Source organism: Lissotriton vulgaris, chromosome 8 (genome assembly GCF_964263255.1).
Source record: "Lissotriton vulgaris chromosome 8, aLisVul1.2, whole genome shotgun sequence".
NCBI classification, from domain to species: Eukaryota; Metazoa; Chordata; class Amphibia; order Caudata; family Salamandridae; genus Lissotriton; species Lissotriton vulgaris.
In genome coordinates, this window is record NC_141696.1 from 381,677,207 (window position 1) to 381,692,919 (window position 15,713).

At 47.5% G+C, this 15,713-nt stretch overlaps 1 protein-coding gene across 1 annotated transcript in view; it reads right to left on the bottom strand.

The window, feature by feature from the left end:
* Positions 1–15,713, bottom strand: part of MYO16 (myosin XVI) — a 2,821,299-nt gene that overhangs the window by 1,983,168 nt on the left and 822,418 nt on the right. Inside the window, exon 8 of the mRNA XM_086934162.1 lies at positions 1,442–1,517. Coding sequence (XP_086790288.1) covers positions 1,442–1,517 — 76 coding nt within the window. The remainder of the gene's footprint in view (positions 1–1,441; positions 1,518–15,713) is intronic.

A 15,713-nucleotide genomic window follows, 5' to 3' on the forward strand; every position in this document is an offset into this window, starting at 1 on the left:
AATCCTGGCCATGAGGTCATCATTCGACTGCAAACTTGGGTCTATAAATCACACCTTTCACAGAGAGCGGCCATTATAGCACGAGAACTCCAGGCTCGCGAGCCGGGACCACACAAAAGAAGAGGCTGGAACACAGCCTCGAATTCTGAGTGGACAAATGGGACATATGGCACACAATTTATTTAAGTCAAGTTGTTGTTGGGGTCCAAATCGTGAATGCATTTTTTCCGGTGATTTTTGCACATCAAGTTGGTTTGCATTTGCATAACGGGTGCAACAAGAAATCTAAGCGTGCTCGCGGAGATTTCTTGCTGGTTCGCAGAATTTTGCGTACAGCAACTCTGCAAATTCCGCCCACGCCTAATTTTGTGGCACTCTGACATGTACTGTAGTTGTTGCTTGAGAAGTGCCTTCCCACCACTCAATCAAAAATCCAATTTCTTACACTAACAACGACAATAGATCTTAAAAACAAAAGTAGCACAAGCACATGAAAGAATGGATTGTGTTTGAAATGCTCCTTGTTTGGGGCCTCACATGGTTGAGCAACGACCATAGCCTACGTACGAAATGTATACAATTATTCTACTTGGTAACAACAACCAACTAAATAGACTAATTTAAAATGTTGTGATTTGCAATAGTGAATGGGAACTAACTGGACCCTTGGAAAAAATGCAAAGACTTCAAATTCATGACTTGAAGCTCTAGGCCCTTCATTTGCTAATATGTTCTGGTGTATACATTCACCGCTTTTATATCTATATATATATAAAAACTAAAGTATGTCTGTTTGCCATTTATGCATTACTACACCATTCATCCGATCGGCATGAAACTTTGGGAAGTTTTTGAGTACACTCCCCCGAAGGTTTCTGACAAAAAAAAAGAAATTGTTAAAAGTTGTTGAGAACACTCCCTCAAAGGTTTCTGGCAAAAAATAAATAAAATAAAAATGTGTTAAATATCAGCCCCCTGGCCCCCCAGGGACCTCATAATCTTTCCAATACTCAACGTTTACAGTTTCCGGTGCGACTCACTTTTGCAATGACCATCAACAAAGCACAAGGACAATCACTGCTAGTGTGTGGACTAGATTTGGAGAATCCGTGCTTCTCACATGGAGAACTGTATGTGGCCAGCTCACGCGTCGGAAAACCTTCTGATTTATTCGTGTACGCACCAGATGGAAAAACAAAAAATACTGTGTATCCACAAGCACTCGAATAAATAAACAGAATTAAAACAACACTTTAAAATGTTTTCCATATTAAAATGAATAAGTTTCAATAAAAATGACACAATGTAAATTAAATGTTATCATAACAAGTTTCCTTAAATTTACTCGCAACACGCGACGGGTAAGCTAGTAACAAATAAAATACAACAAAAAATCTGACTGTTGCTGGAAAATAATTCACTTAAAATCACAGTGACCCACCTGAGGGCTTTTCTTCATTACAGTTGAGAACATGAGGTTTAGCTCCGTGCATCAAAAGTATTCTCACAAGATGCGTCTGAAAACAAAGTGATCAAGATATTTAGTCATGGTGTTACTGCATATTCATATATTTATCATACTCTACCCCCACTGTGCTCGACATGAATAGTATACACACGTTCGTTTTACAGAACTGCACAGAAGTAGAACTGATCCAGAGAGATTGTCTACTGTTAAAGGCAGTGTAAAACTCATGTCTCGAGAAGATTGTGCATAGAAAAAAAGAAGCAATTAGAAAGCCAAGTGATCTTAGTGTTGGAAGGCAGCTTCGTTTAGCTTTTATTTTGAAAATAGTTTTATTAAGCTTTGTTCTAAAAACATAGATAAAAATACCACTCTTTGATACCCAAAAATGCAGACGCAGGCATCTGTCTTTGAATGTTTTTAGATTAAAATTTTCCAAAAAGAATCAAAGATGAATGTCCGTACATGAACATCATTATTGAAATACTTTTTTTAAATACATTTGCAAAGCAAAATACGAATGACAGTTAAACAAATCATTCGTTTCCCGAAAGCCCATTCCTATGAAACGGTGTTATGTATATACTTTTTGATAAAGTCAAAAGGTCTTGGTTAACGCCAGATCTAAATAAAAAGCACAGAAAATGGAACACATCAGCCATATTTTTTTGCCTGTTTCCCTATAAGATCTTGAAAACGCTGTTAACATGTTCCTTCATTCAGCAAATTTCTGTATCAACAAAGGTTATCTTGTTCAATGCCTCAATGAAAAGATGACAAAAAGACTGTCAGAGGTTAACAGTAGTTTTTTTCCGGAGATTTCCTGAAGTACACTAGCATTTGTGATGGCATGTGGTGCAGAACGCACTACGTGCACTTCCAAAAAAAAATGCTTAATTGTCACTACTTGTTTGCCAATAGCAGTGTGCATGCTACTGACAAAGAAAACGGTAGCTGATGTTACCAGCTCTCAGAACCCTTTGTGAGTCTCCCAGCTTATGATAAATGAACAAACAAGTTGTGTTTCTGTAAGTCTAACACTGTGTAAGGCCATGGTAAATACATGCTGCACATGTGGTTTTTTATATACTACATACACTATAGGAGTGTTGGTTCATTGCCTCTTGACCCATGTGAATTTATTGACACAAAGTTATGATCTTCACCTAACTTCACTTTTCACTTTGTCTCAGTTATTGCCTACCTTTTATAAGTAAACACAAGGAGATGATGGACGGAACACTGACATTTTTCAGACACTCACTCCCAGTCACAGATCTGGGTTGAATCCATCATCATTCTTTGCACACTTCGTCACCTCAGTTCAGACCCAGCTATACGCAAATCAGCCTTGACCTTGTGCCTCATGGGAACAGTCCAGCCAGGTCTTCCTGAACCGGAAACAAGCATCCTGGAACCGGTTTCTAGGTAACACCCTTCATCAGTCAGGCTAGCTTTAATCCAGTGGCGGGGTCCAAACTGTCCATCAATGGTTTTTTTTTCATTTACATTTTATAAGTAGCGCACCTGTTATCTTACATCGGACTATTTTAGAATAATAATGACTACAATGTTGTACAAATAACGCTGTGAACACACTAAGGGCCAGATTATGAATTTTTGCGGAGCAGTGGCTCAGCGGTTCCAACCACCGCACCACCGCTCTGCCGAAGGTTGCTGCCACCTGCCTTCTAGATTATGACCAATTTTGTGGTCTGGTGAGTGGGCGGCGTAGCTGTTCCACTGCGGTGTTTCTTTCAAAGGTGGCAGTCCCTTTGAAAGAAGCACCGCAAAGGGCACACCACACAGGGGTCCTGCAAGGCATGGACCTGAAAGTCCATTCAGTGTAGGAACCTGGGTGCATTCACACAGGGGGGCACACGTTGTGCCCCCTGCATGCATCCCCAAGCTTTTGTTTCAGCACTGACAGCCTTTTCATGGAGGAAAGACCTCCATGAAACCGCTGGCGGTCCTGAAACTTGTAATATGCATGGCGGTGCCACAGCTGCACCGCATGTATATTGCATAGCTCCTGACTGCTGTACCACAGCCAGGGAAGGGCGGTTCCCTGGCAGAGCCGGTGGTCCAATTACAGTCCAAACACCCAAATATTATTAGGGTGGTCAGGCCGCCAGACATATAATTAGGTCTAATTGTTTTTCACATTTCTTGGGCCAGTATTGTGCATTGTTAGGGTGTAACATGCCAGAAAAGACTCTCAGTTATGGTTTGCTGTCATTTCATACCTTACTTGGTGTGGATCACTGTGTGTCAAATGGAACTGAATACAGTAATTTATCAACCTGTACTAAGTGTGGCACCATGGGTTAGGGTAAAAAAAGCCCCACCAGGTAGTTTAGATTAGGACAGGAATTCTGGGTGTGTGGATTGCGATAATATGTCAATTTCTTCAAGTACCCACACTTCTTTACACTTCCTAAATCATCTGGAGTAACATATGGCCACATCTAGGGGACAAAAGATAGCTTTCTTCACTAACAACTCATATTGGTTTGTCTACTTGTGGGTTCCGGCTTGCAAAGACTTGCTGTGATTTACCATTGTAGTACTTATGACTACAAGAAAATGCTCACCTCCAAGAGAGAGAAGGGCGCGCGTCGGCAGGTTCAGGGGCAGCGGAACAAAGGAGACCTGCCCATGCCCTTGCGGGGAGAAGTGCAAATGGTGCGCCAAAATATGGTAAAGGAGGTGGCGCTGATCAGTGGTCGAGGAGGGGAACAGCTGCCACGGAAGAGTGAAGTGCTGAGACACGAATCAGACTCTGAAAGTTAGTCCACAGCATCAGATGTCCCAAGCGTTGAACTTCCACATGTTACCCCACGATCAGCAGATGAATAATCTGAGGTCAGATAGAGGGGGGCATGCTGAGAGACTGGACACAACCGCAGGTTAGGAGGGAGGAGGCGGGGACGCCCAAGGGAGAGCAGGGGGGATAACTACTACTTCAGCAACAAAGCAGGGCGGCATCAAGCTGGGCGAGCACTGGGTCGCACCATCTAACGGACAGAGCAGCGTAGGAGATGCTAACGGTTGATGTTAAGTGGTTTGGATAGGAGACACACACCTACTTATCCTGGGGAGCGGGAGTTGGGGAGGTTTTGTACTGTTAAATAGTTCAGGGTATCTTGAGTTGCTCTGCTTACCATTGTCACGAAGCAAGGACTGGGAAGATCCTGGGGGCGAAGGGGGGGAGAATCAGGGAGTCCCCTATTTAAGAACAGGATAGATGGCGGGGACGTACACATATAAATGCATGTCATGGAATATCCGGGGAATGCAGTCAATGGCGAAACATTATAAGATACAGTCCTATCTCCAAAGAAGGGGAGTGCAAATAGCACTCCTACAAGAAACCCACCTCATTCAGAAAGAGGGGCAGGCGATGCAGAGAAGATGGAGGGGTCAGACATACTACACCACTTATTCAGTTTACGCTTGAGGGCGGCTGATCTGGGTACAGGCTGGAGTACCTTTTCAACTGGTGGACTCCTTGTGGACCCTGAGGGATGATATGTGGCAATCAGAGGGAGACTAGAGGGACGGGACCTCAACATAATAAGTACATATGGCCCTAACACGGATCAGCCAGCATTTTTACAGAGGCTGACCCGCAGGTTAGCCCTGTACCTGACTGGTCCTGCACTCATGGGGGGGACTTTAATGGTGTAGCAAACATGGTAATTAGACAGGTCTTACTCCCCGCTGTGCGACTCAGCAAATACTCGCACTGCGCGAGCATTTGCGACCTGGCAGACACACTGGGGACTACTGGACTCGTGGAAGAGATTCCACCCGCATAATAGAGACTATTCTTATTTCTCGCCCATGCGCAAGCTCATACCTTCCTGTGTTCAGCGGAGGTGCAGCGCACGGTCACCTCATCTGAGTACTTGGCCGAACAATATCGGATTATAACACAGTTTTACTGGGACTCACATGGGCGCAGGTACGGCCTGTGATCCCAACTTGGAGGTTACGTCCGGAGACGTTGAACGATCAGTTTTTTAGAGAAGAGATCCGGGAGAAAATCACAAAATATTTTGAGGAAAATACTGGGATGATTTCCTCCAAGATGGCGGAGTGGGATGCCTTCAAGGCAGTCCTGCATGGTCACTGCATGGCAGAGTGCAAGGAAATCAGGCATACACTCCTCCTGGAGATTGATAGGGCGGAACAGACCCTTAGAGACCTGGAGAAAGAATGCCCAGGGAAGCCAGAGATTCAGGCAGAGGTACAGGACGCCAGAGAGGAAGTAGCAAAGCAGACGGAGCGAGTGAGAGGCTTTGACTACAGTGAAACCTCAGCCGAGCGCATGCAGAGAGAGACAAGTTGGGAACTTTGCTTGCAGGGCTGGCTAACCCTAGTAATAGAAACTCCCTGATAGTAGAATTGGAGGACCAAGTAGGCACTAGAGGCTTTATTTAGGAGGCAATTAACACAATTTTTGCGCAATACTATGCTGGACTCTGTAACAGCCTGACAGGGAGAGATGGATCCAGGGCAAGGGAATATCTAGAGGTGGCGCAATTGCCCAGGCTAGAACTGGAAGAGAAAGATGAACTAGGGGAGGACATTGCAGAGCAAGAGGTCAGCGGAGCCATCAAGCACATGGCACGTAATAAACGCCCTGGCACAGATGTGTTGCTGGCGGAGTTCTACAGAAAATACACCGAAGAATTAGCCCCGAGACTAACTTCACTGTAAAATGCGGCCCTTCAGGCCAGAGTCCTACCAACAAGCTCTAGAGAAGCACTCATAGTGCCGATATTAAAGCCGGGGAAGCCAGCATACGACCGCATAGCATACCTCCCCTTACCCATGTTAAATATGGACTACAAAATACTAAGTAAAATCCTTGCTTCCTGACTGCTGCCCCATATGACTAAGCTAGTGCACCCAGATCAGGCCGGGTTTATCCCGGGGCAAAACACAGCGATCAACATAAGGCAGCTTCTAGCTGTTATGGACTCTTGGGATGCTGACCTATCAGAGGCAGCTGTGTTCTCGGTGGACATCGAAAAGGCTTTTGCCAGCCTGGAATGTTCCTTTATATATGTGGTGGCGGACGCCATGGGTCTGGGTGGGGGTTTTGAGGCATGGGTACAGCTACTGTACACCAATACTACGGAGAGAGTGTGCACGGGTAAAATGATAGGTGCAGCGGAGCAAGAGGTGCAGCGGGGAACGTGCCAGGGCTGCCCCCTCTCCCCACTACTATTTGTGTTAGCAGTGGAGCCATTAGCCTCCTGGGCAAGACAGGGGCAGGCCTACAGAGGTCTCCCGGTGAGAGATTTGCAGCATCAAATAGCGCTATATGCGGATGATCTGCTAATCTTCCTCCGGGACATGGAGGGAGACCTACAAGGTGCAAAGGCCATGCTGGAAGAGTTTGGTAAACCGTCTGGATTTAAAGTCCATTGGCAGAAGTCGAAGCTCTTGCCTGTGGTGCTGAACGCACCCCACCCCCGGCCTTAGATAACCTCTAATGGGAGCCCCAATGCCTGTCATACCTGGGGGTAAGAATCTACCACGAAGCAGTGGATCTGCTAGAGGGCAATGTAGGCAACGCCATCAGCATGCTGAGAGCAACCATGGGCTCTTGGGGAACCTTGCTGTTGTCTATTGCAGGCAGAGTGACCTTATTAAATATGGTGACTCTGCCCCTGCTGCTGTATTTTTTTGGCACCCTTCCAGTATGGATACCAAGGGCAAAGTTTAGGGAGCTGGATTCCATGATAACGTTGTTCTTATGGGGGACAGGACACAATTGAGTGTCTCTAACTAAGTTCAAGAGATCATCGGCGACGGGCCTGGCGGTACCAGATCTAGAGCTGTATTATTTGGCGGCACAGCTCAACTAGTTAATAGCAGGGGGATGAGACCCGGAGAGGACTCAATACCCGTTTGCACAAACAGAAGCGGAACAGGCAAAACTGGTGCTACGAGTGTGAAGACACACAACACATGACGCTATGGAAACATATTAATCACTAAATGTTGGTTTAGGTACCTTCAGCGTGCAAATCATAAACTCCCATACCTGCCCGAGCTACCACTGAAGATACTTAGGGGCCTGTTGCACAGGGGAAACTGGGCGGGTGTCGGTGTCTAGGAGGAGGCTGGGGCACAGAGAGCGGGAAATCTGTACTGTGATTAAGAAATGCTCCCCTTCGAGGACTTCCTGGCCGCATATGACCTGCTCCAGGGCCACTTTATGCTACATAGGGCACTTACCATGAGCATGCGAAAACATTGGGGGACTGGAACTGTAGAGTCTCAGGCACTGGACGGGTGCAGATATGTCTTCACGTTGGCAGGGAGGATTGACAGAGCCAGAGAATGGGGACAGCTAGTAGATGCCCTGACGGCACCTGAGCAAGAGCATGAACAACCAACTCCAGATGGCACCCCTCCACGAAACCAAGCGGCAAATGAGATGCAGGGCAGTTAGAGAGGAGACAGGGCCCCACTGAGAAGGTCTCCCCCTTTTCCCCCCATATCGGGCAAAACACAGGTGGAACACATGCTCAACAGATCCAGTTTGAGGGAGATACCAGTTACTAATCATCATCAGAGGAAAGAGAGTAATTAATGGAGGCAACTCAAGAGAGAGGGAGGTAGGGGGGCACCAGTTGGGGAATTTGAATTCAATGCATAATACTGTAAGCAATTTATGGACTGAACAGTATGTAATTTGTTGATTTACTAAACACCAATAAAATCTGGTTTACCAAACAAAAAAGATAAGTCCCACCTATTCACAGATAAGCATTTAGAAAGCCAACTATTGACTTTTCCTCTCAATTTTAGGCAAATTTGAAACCAACATCGCTATGCAGCACGGCTAAAATAAAGTTAGAATAAAAGCACTATGAAATGGCCGGAGCTGGCCACATCATAGCTCTTTCTTTCCATCTGAAGGCAGGGTGGGGGTGCAAGACAGACAATGGAAGTAAGGGTGAGAGGGAGGTGGCGGGCAAGTGCAGGAGGGTGGGAAGCCAAGGAATGTAACAGTAAAAAAGAAAAGCTATGATACAGCCACTACTGGCCACATCAAAGTGCTTTTTCCTGTTATAGCTGGTGGGGGAAGGTACCACAGACAACGGAAGTGTACTGTTGGAAGAGATGAAGCAATTCACATAACAGGGATGGGGGTCAACAGGGAAGAAGCATGGGGAAGAGAGTGGAACAAGCAACAGGAGCACAGGGGGTGGAAGGTGAAGAAGCAAAAGGAGGATGGGCATGGAAGAAGAAGAAGCAACACAGAGCACTGGATGGTGGGAGGGGAAGTAGCAGCACAGAGCCCAGGTGGGAGGGGAAGAAGCAACACTGAGTAGAGGTTAGGGGAGAAGAAGCAACATGGTACCAGGTGTGGTGTGTAGCGGAAGAAGCAACTTAAGGAAATAGTACCCCATTTATGGCACGAACAGTGGATGGATAGCAGAAGGACACTAATCAAGCTAAATCAATGAATAGTTGGTCCATGCTCCACACAAATGATGAGGAAGTGAAGCTGACAGGTGCTGGCAAATTAGAAGGCAGCAGATAAGAGTGATAATGAAGCCAACAAATCTTAAGCAATGGAATGGCTCTAAGCCCCTTATAGTAAATGTTAGAAATGGGGGTCTCTAGTTGGCAATGGTTTGCACCGTCATCCAAGTGGAGACCCTTCTTCCTAGTCAGGGTAAGGGGATACACTACTAAATTAACCCCTAGCTCACCCCCATGCTAGATTGGCATGAGCAGGCAGGCTTATCTCAGAGGCAGTGTGTAAACCATTTGTACATACATACAATAATACAGTGAAAACACTACAAATGGATACCACACCAGTTTAGAAAAATAAGTCATCGTTATCTAAACCAAACAAGACCAAAACAACAAAAACCACATTACAATATTAAAAATATGACTTTCAAAAGGTAGAAACAGTTCTGTTCCAAGCAAATTGCAGATGCGACACTTTCAACACAAAGTACTTTGGATGTGTCAAAATCAAAAGCAAGAACAGCCGCAGGGAAGTGGATGCGTTGGCTCCTTATACACAGGGAAGGTGATGAGTCGGTCCCTTACTCCAGTGGAGGTGATGCATCAGTTCCTTACTGCCACACTGGGGAGGTGATGCTTCAGTTCCTTACTGCACAGGGAGGTGATGTGTCCGTTTCTTCATGCAGCCCCATTATCCTTGTAGTCTTGGCGCCCCTGTGCAATACATGCAGATTGGGAATGTCTCGATTCTCGATGCAGCGGCAGCAGCAGCACATTGATTTCTTCAGCCGTAGTCCCACAATGTGTTGGTTCTGGCAGCTGCACAGCAGGGCCTGCATCAAAATTGGTGCGGTGATCTCTGCCTTCATAGATCGGTGCACTCTATGCGGCATGAGGCGAATTCTCAAGCCGCAGGCAGGTGCTGCGTCGGTTTCTGTGGCGGTGGGTCAGAAACAGGTATGAATGCATCATGCTTCTCATTGCGTTACTTTATCAGCTCCAAACAGCAGGAACAACCTCCAGAGGCCAATAAATGCAGCAGGCACCACTTGGAAGGTCAGAACTTTCAGCAAGAGAGTTCAGGGGCGCGGGGGTGAAGTCTTGTATCCCTGAGAATTCAAAAACAGGAGGCAAGCTCTACTTCAAGCCCTTGGAGATCCTCCTCAGGTAGGGGACACAGTACACAGCAAAGTCCTTGTCCTTTCCTTGCCAGAAACAGCCACTGCAGGCCAACCCCAGACAGCACAAAGCAAAGGGGCTGTACTTCTCCTCAGTTTCTCCAGCTCTTCTCTTTGGCAAAGGTTCCTCTTCAATTCCAGAAGTAATATAAAAGTCTGGGGTCTGGGTCAGCCTTTTAATAGAACAAATCCCTTTGTCCTCGGTGGCAGAGAAGCTCTTTGCCCAGCCTATTCCAGTTCTGTCCTCTCTGGTGCAGCTTCTTGGCAGGAGGTGGAGACACCATTGTCAAAGGCAGACCAGGCTCATTCAGGTGTGAAAGAAATCTCCTCCCCTAATCTGAATGCAGCCAGGTTTATTCAGCCCAGCCCTGACTCAATCTGGAAAGGCAGGACATACCTCACTCCCCAAGTGGCTGTCTGAACAGAATGCACCCGCCACCCCATGTCAGTCCAAAAGCAGGCAATACACAATCTAGCAGAGGTACACAGGATGGTTAAGCCAGAAAATACCTACTTTTTAAAAGTGGTATTTTCAAACACAGAATATAAAATCATCCTCTCTAAAAGATGGGTCTTTATATTCTGAGTTCAGGCAAACTAAACGTTGCTTTACCATCTTGCCCTCATGGGAAGTTATATTTATAAGATGTTATAAATGAACTCCCATTCTATCCAATGGGACAGATAGCTTTTCAATATTGAAAAAACGAAATTGTCAATATTTCACTATCAGAACATGTTACACACATCAGAAAATGTCCTACCTTTCACAGACAGTACACTCTGCCACATGGATACCTTGGGCATACCTTAGGGGTGTTTCACATGTAAGAAAAGGCAAGGTTAGTGCCTGGCAATGGGGTGCACTTGCTAGGTCGACAAGTTTATAGGGTGCTCATGTGGGTGGCAAAATCAATGCTGTAGGCCCACTAGGAGCATTTGATTTATTGGGCCTGGGCACATACAGTGCACTGCACTACGGACTTAACAGTAACCCAAATAAGCCAATTATGGAAACACCAATCCATAACAACAATTTACAGATGGAACACTTGCACTTTGGCACTGAACAGCAGTGGCAAAGTGCCAAAGCATCTAGACCAGCAAAAACGAAGTCCAACACATAGCAAAATAGCATGCAGCAAAGGCAAAAATACAGGGAAAACCCATACCAATGATGCCCAGTTTAGCATGTGTCTCATCCAGCTGAAATGGGGGGAGAACTTCCCACCCTCTTGGGAGTTCTCTTCACTAAGGTGGAAAAATCTGGACAGACCGTCAGCATTGGTGTGTCCTGTACCAGGGCGGTGTTCCACAGTAAAGTCCATCCACTGTAGGGAAATGGACCTCCTCAAAAACGTTAGGTTCCCACCCCTCATCTACATAAACCATCTGAGGGGCCTGTGGTTGGTCTGAACCAGGAAGTGAGTCACAAACAAGTAGGGCCTCAGCTTCTTCAGCGCCCAGACCACAGCAAAAGCTTCACGCTCAATCACACTCCATCTCTGTTCCAGTGGAAGTAACTTCCTACTAATGAAGGTTACGGGTTGGCGTTGGCCCTCCTCATTGAGTTGTGAGAGAACAGCTCCCACACCATGCTCTGAAGCAGCTGTCTGCACCATGAATTCCTGTGAGAAATTGGGTGCCTTGAGCATGGGTGCCATGCATTTGACAGATTTCAGGGCATCAAAAGCTTTCTGACAGGCATCATTCTAGTTCACCTTCCTGGGCTGTTTCCTGGAAGTCAGCTCTGTGAAGGGGGTAGCAATGGTCTCATACCCCTTGATAAATGCCCTGTAATATCTGGTGAGGCCTAAAAAAGCTCTGATCTTTGTCTGGGTCTTGAGGCATTCCCAAGTCACAATGATGTCAATCTTAGGCTGGAGGAGCACCACCCGGTCGCTTCGTACCTTGTGTCCTAAGTATACCACTGAACCCTACCCGATCTGGCACTTGCTGGCCTTGATCGTGAGGCCTGCCCTCTGCAGAACCATTAACACTTCTCAAAGCTGGTGCAGATGTTCCTCCCAAGTGGCACTGAAAACTGCGATGTCAACCAGGTAGGCAGCACTGAAATCCTCCAGTCTTGCCAACACCTGGTTGACAAAACTACGAAAGGTGGTAGGTGCATTCTTCAACTCAAAGGGCATCACCCAGAATTGGTAGTCCCCCTCTGAGGTTGAAAATGCTGACCTCTCCTTGGCCCCATCAGTTAAGGCAATCTACCCGTACCCAGATGTTAAGTCAAACGTACTGAGGTACTGGGCAGCGGCCAACCGATCTATGAGCTCATCAGCTCTGGGGATGAGTGTGCATCAGTCCTGCTGACTGAATTGAGCCCTAAGTAGGCACAAAGAACCAGAGTTCTGGCAGGTCACTGGATGCGACAGCCTTTGGGACCAAGACCACTGGGCAAGCCCTAGGACTGTTGGAGGGCAGAATCACCCCTACCACTAACATCTTGGGGACATCCTCCTTGATGCAAGCTTTGACCCTGTCAGTCACCCTGTACATTTTGTGCTTCACAGGAGGACTGTCCCCAGTGTCCACATCATGGACGCACCACTGAATGACACTAGGGGTCAGGGAGAACAGAGCAGCAAATTGTCCCAAAAGTTGCGGCAGTCACTCTGCTGTTCAGGAGTCAGGGCAGGAAGAGAGTTACACCGTCCAGTGACCCATCATGTTCCTTAGCAGACAGGAGGTCAGGAAGAGGCTCAGTCTCCTCCTCCATTCTAGCATCAGTCGCTAGGAGCATGCCCACTTCGGACCTTTCCAAGTGGGGCTTAAGGCGGTTCACATGTAGGACCAGGAAAGGGTTCCTTGTAGACTGCAAGGCCACCAGATAGGTGACTGTACTCTTGAGCTCCACCACCTCAAATGGCCCACTTATTCTGGAGCACACAAGGCTCCACTGGAGCTTTGGCCTGCACTTTCTGGCCAGGCTGAAACTCGATCAGAGTGGCATTCTGATCATACCACCTTTCATCTCTTCCTGGCTGGCTTCCAGATTTGCCTGAGCAAGTTGTCTGAAGTGATTAGTCTGGTTCCTGAAGTCCAGCATGTTGTTATACACATCCTGGCGAGGTTTACTGGGAGCTTTCTCCCACCCTTCTTTGACCAGACTCAGAGGTTCTCTTACAGGATGCCCATACAGGAGTTAAAAGGGACTGAACCCTAAGGAATTCTGTGGTACCTCCCTGTAAGCAAACAACAGGCACGGTAAGAGGATATCCCACTTAATCCGCATGGGCTCACCAAGACCCGTAATTATGCTCATCAGGGTCCAATTAAATCTCTCAACCAGCCCATTACCTTTTGGTAGTAAGGAGTGGTAAACTTATAGGTATCACTGCTCTCCTGCCACAGGAACTTCATATACTTGGATATGAAGTAGGTACCCCGGTCGGATACCACTTCTCTGGGGAACCGTACATGGGAGAAGTCCCCCATCACAGCTCGACCCATCACAGGGGCTTTCAAAGTCCGGAGAGGGATTGCCTCAGGGTACCGGTGGCATGGTTCACCAAGACCAGGATTAACCTGTTGTCCATGGCTGTCTTGGGATCCAGAGGCCCCAAATTGTCAATACCCACTCTCTTAAAGGGGGTGCTGACCATAGGGTATGGTTGGAGAGGAGCCTTGCACTTCCTCCCACTCTTACCACTTGCCTGGCAAGTCTGGCAAGACCTACAATGGGTGTCAGAGTTCTTACGCATTTGGGGCCAGTAAAAGTGGGTGACAGGCATTTCAAAGGTCTTGTCTTGCCCTAAAGGCCCTACCAAAGGCACAACATAAGCCTGACCCAGTACTAAGACTCTGAAGCACAGCAACCTTAGGCTCACTATACAGGAAACTATTCTCCCAGTAAATCCAATGTGATCCAGACTGATCAACTGCTGCCTGATTGCAGTCTGCTGCCGCAAACCAAAAGGAGAAGGGAATTCCTGCTGCTCCTTGCAGAATTCCTCCCTGGAGGGGCCCCTTGTTGCTGCCAATAAGTCACCTCAGGCAGGTCCCCCAGTTTGGCCACTTGCTCCCCTGTAGACTCCAGGGCATCCCTCTTCAAGGTTTGCCACCTCCTGGACTGTGGGAAATTCAGGGGCCGGTTTCCCTCGCCCCCTGCATCTTCTCATTCTGGCAGGCACATGGGCCAATGACTCAGGCTCTGGGTCCTCTTGATTCCCCTTACCGGCTGCCATAGACCTAGTGGTCACACACGCCCACTCATGCAGACCCAACGTCTACAAATGAGACTTATGTTCCACATTCTCCCAAGGGGGACTCTCCAGATGGTTGCCTAGCAGACAGTCAACAGGTATGCCTGGCCTCACAACTAATTTGAAGGTACTTGAGACCCCCCACTCAAAGGGAACCTGTGACACTTTGCAGAGGCAGTCTGAGTTGTCAGCTGCAACTACTGGGTAAAGTACGTTGGGAACCACCTGCTCTTCAGACACTAGCCAACTTCTGACAGCTGTCACACTGGCTCCAGGGTCTCTCAGAGCCTGCTCCCTAGGGCCATTAATGATCACCCACTGGCTGCATTTGTTGGTGTTAGCAAGCAGGTGGGTCCTTGGGACCATCTCACTGTCTCCTAGTGAGACAAGGGTCAACTCTGCTGGTTCCCACCCCTCCTGGGAACCCAACTCCTTCCCCAAGGCTACACTAGTGAGCTCATGGGTGGTGCACCTGTGGGTACAGTGGCGGCCTTCTTGGCCACCTAGGCTTCCCTATGACATTACCCACCTGACCACAACCATAACATGTACAGGGGCCCTTCTGGGCAGGATTACCTGCAGGGACACATGGCTTCTTCTGACTGGGGGGCTGGGAACCCTTCATTTGGTTCCCTTGGGAAATACTTTAGGGCCCTTTTTGGAACCTCTTCTGCTTACCCTTGTCCTCCCCACTCTTCTGCTGGGGGCCCTGCAAACATGTGGTGGAGTCTCCCACATTACCTCTGTGGACCCTGGTATTGACCCAGCAGTCCGCCTCCACAGCAAGCTTTCTGGAGTCAGTCAGCCTAAGGTCAATCAGATGCTGGCGTAGCTCTAGAAAACAACTACCAGACAAGTGCTCCCATGCAACCAAATCTTAGAGCCCCTGAAAATCATTTAGCTGTCTATCGTTCACCCAACCATCCACCGTTCGTCAAACATAGGACACATACTTCACCCAACTGCTTGACTCAAGCATCTTATAGGCCCTCAACTTATGCCTGTACAGTTCTGGGGTCAAACCATACCTCGTGATTGAGGCTTCCTTCTTAGGGGCATAAGACATCTGGTCCTCACCTGGTAAAGCTAGCAAAGTTCCCCTCCCTCTGTCATGAAGTGGCTCCACAATCCCGCTCCCCAGTCTTTATCAGGGATTCGGTGGGACCTCATTGCTATCTCATGTGCCTTAAACCACTGACTAATGTCCTCACTCTTTACAAAGTCTTTAATCACTTCCTTGGGGATGTATACTCCCTCTTCTCCAGGCACTGGCAACAAGCTGCCACCATTGCAACTGGGTGCCACAATCTTGGCCGTTATGTCCAGTTCCTTCAAACCTCT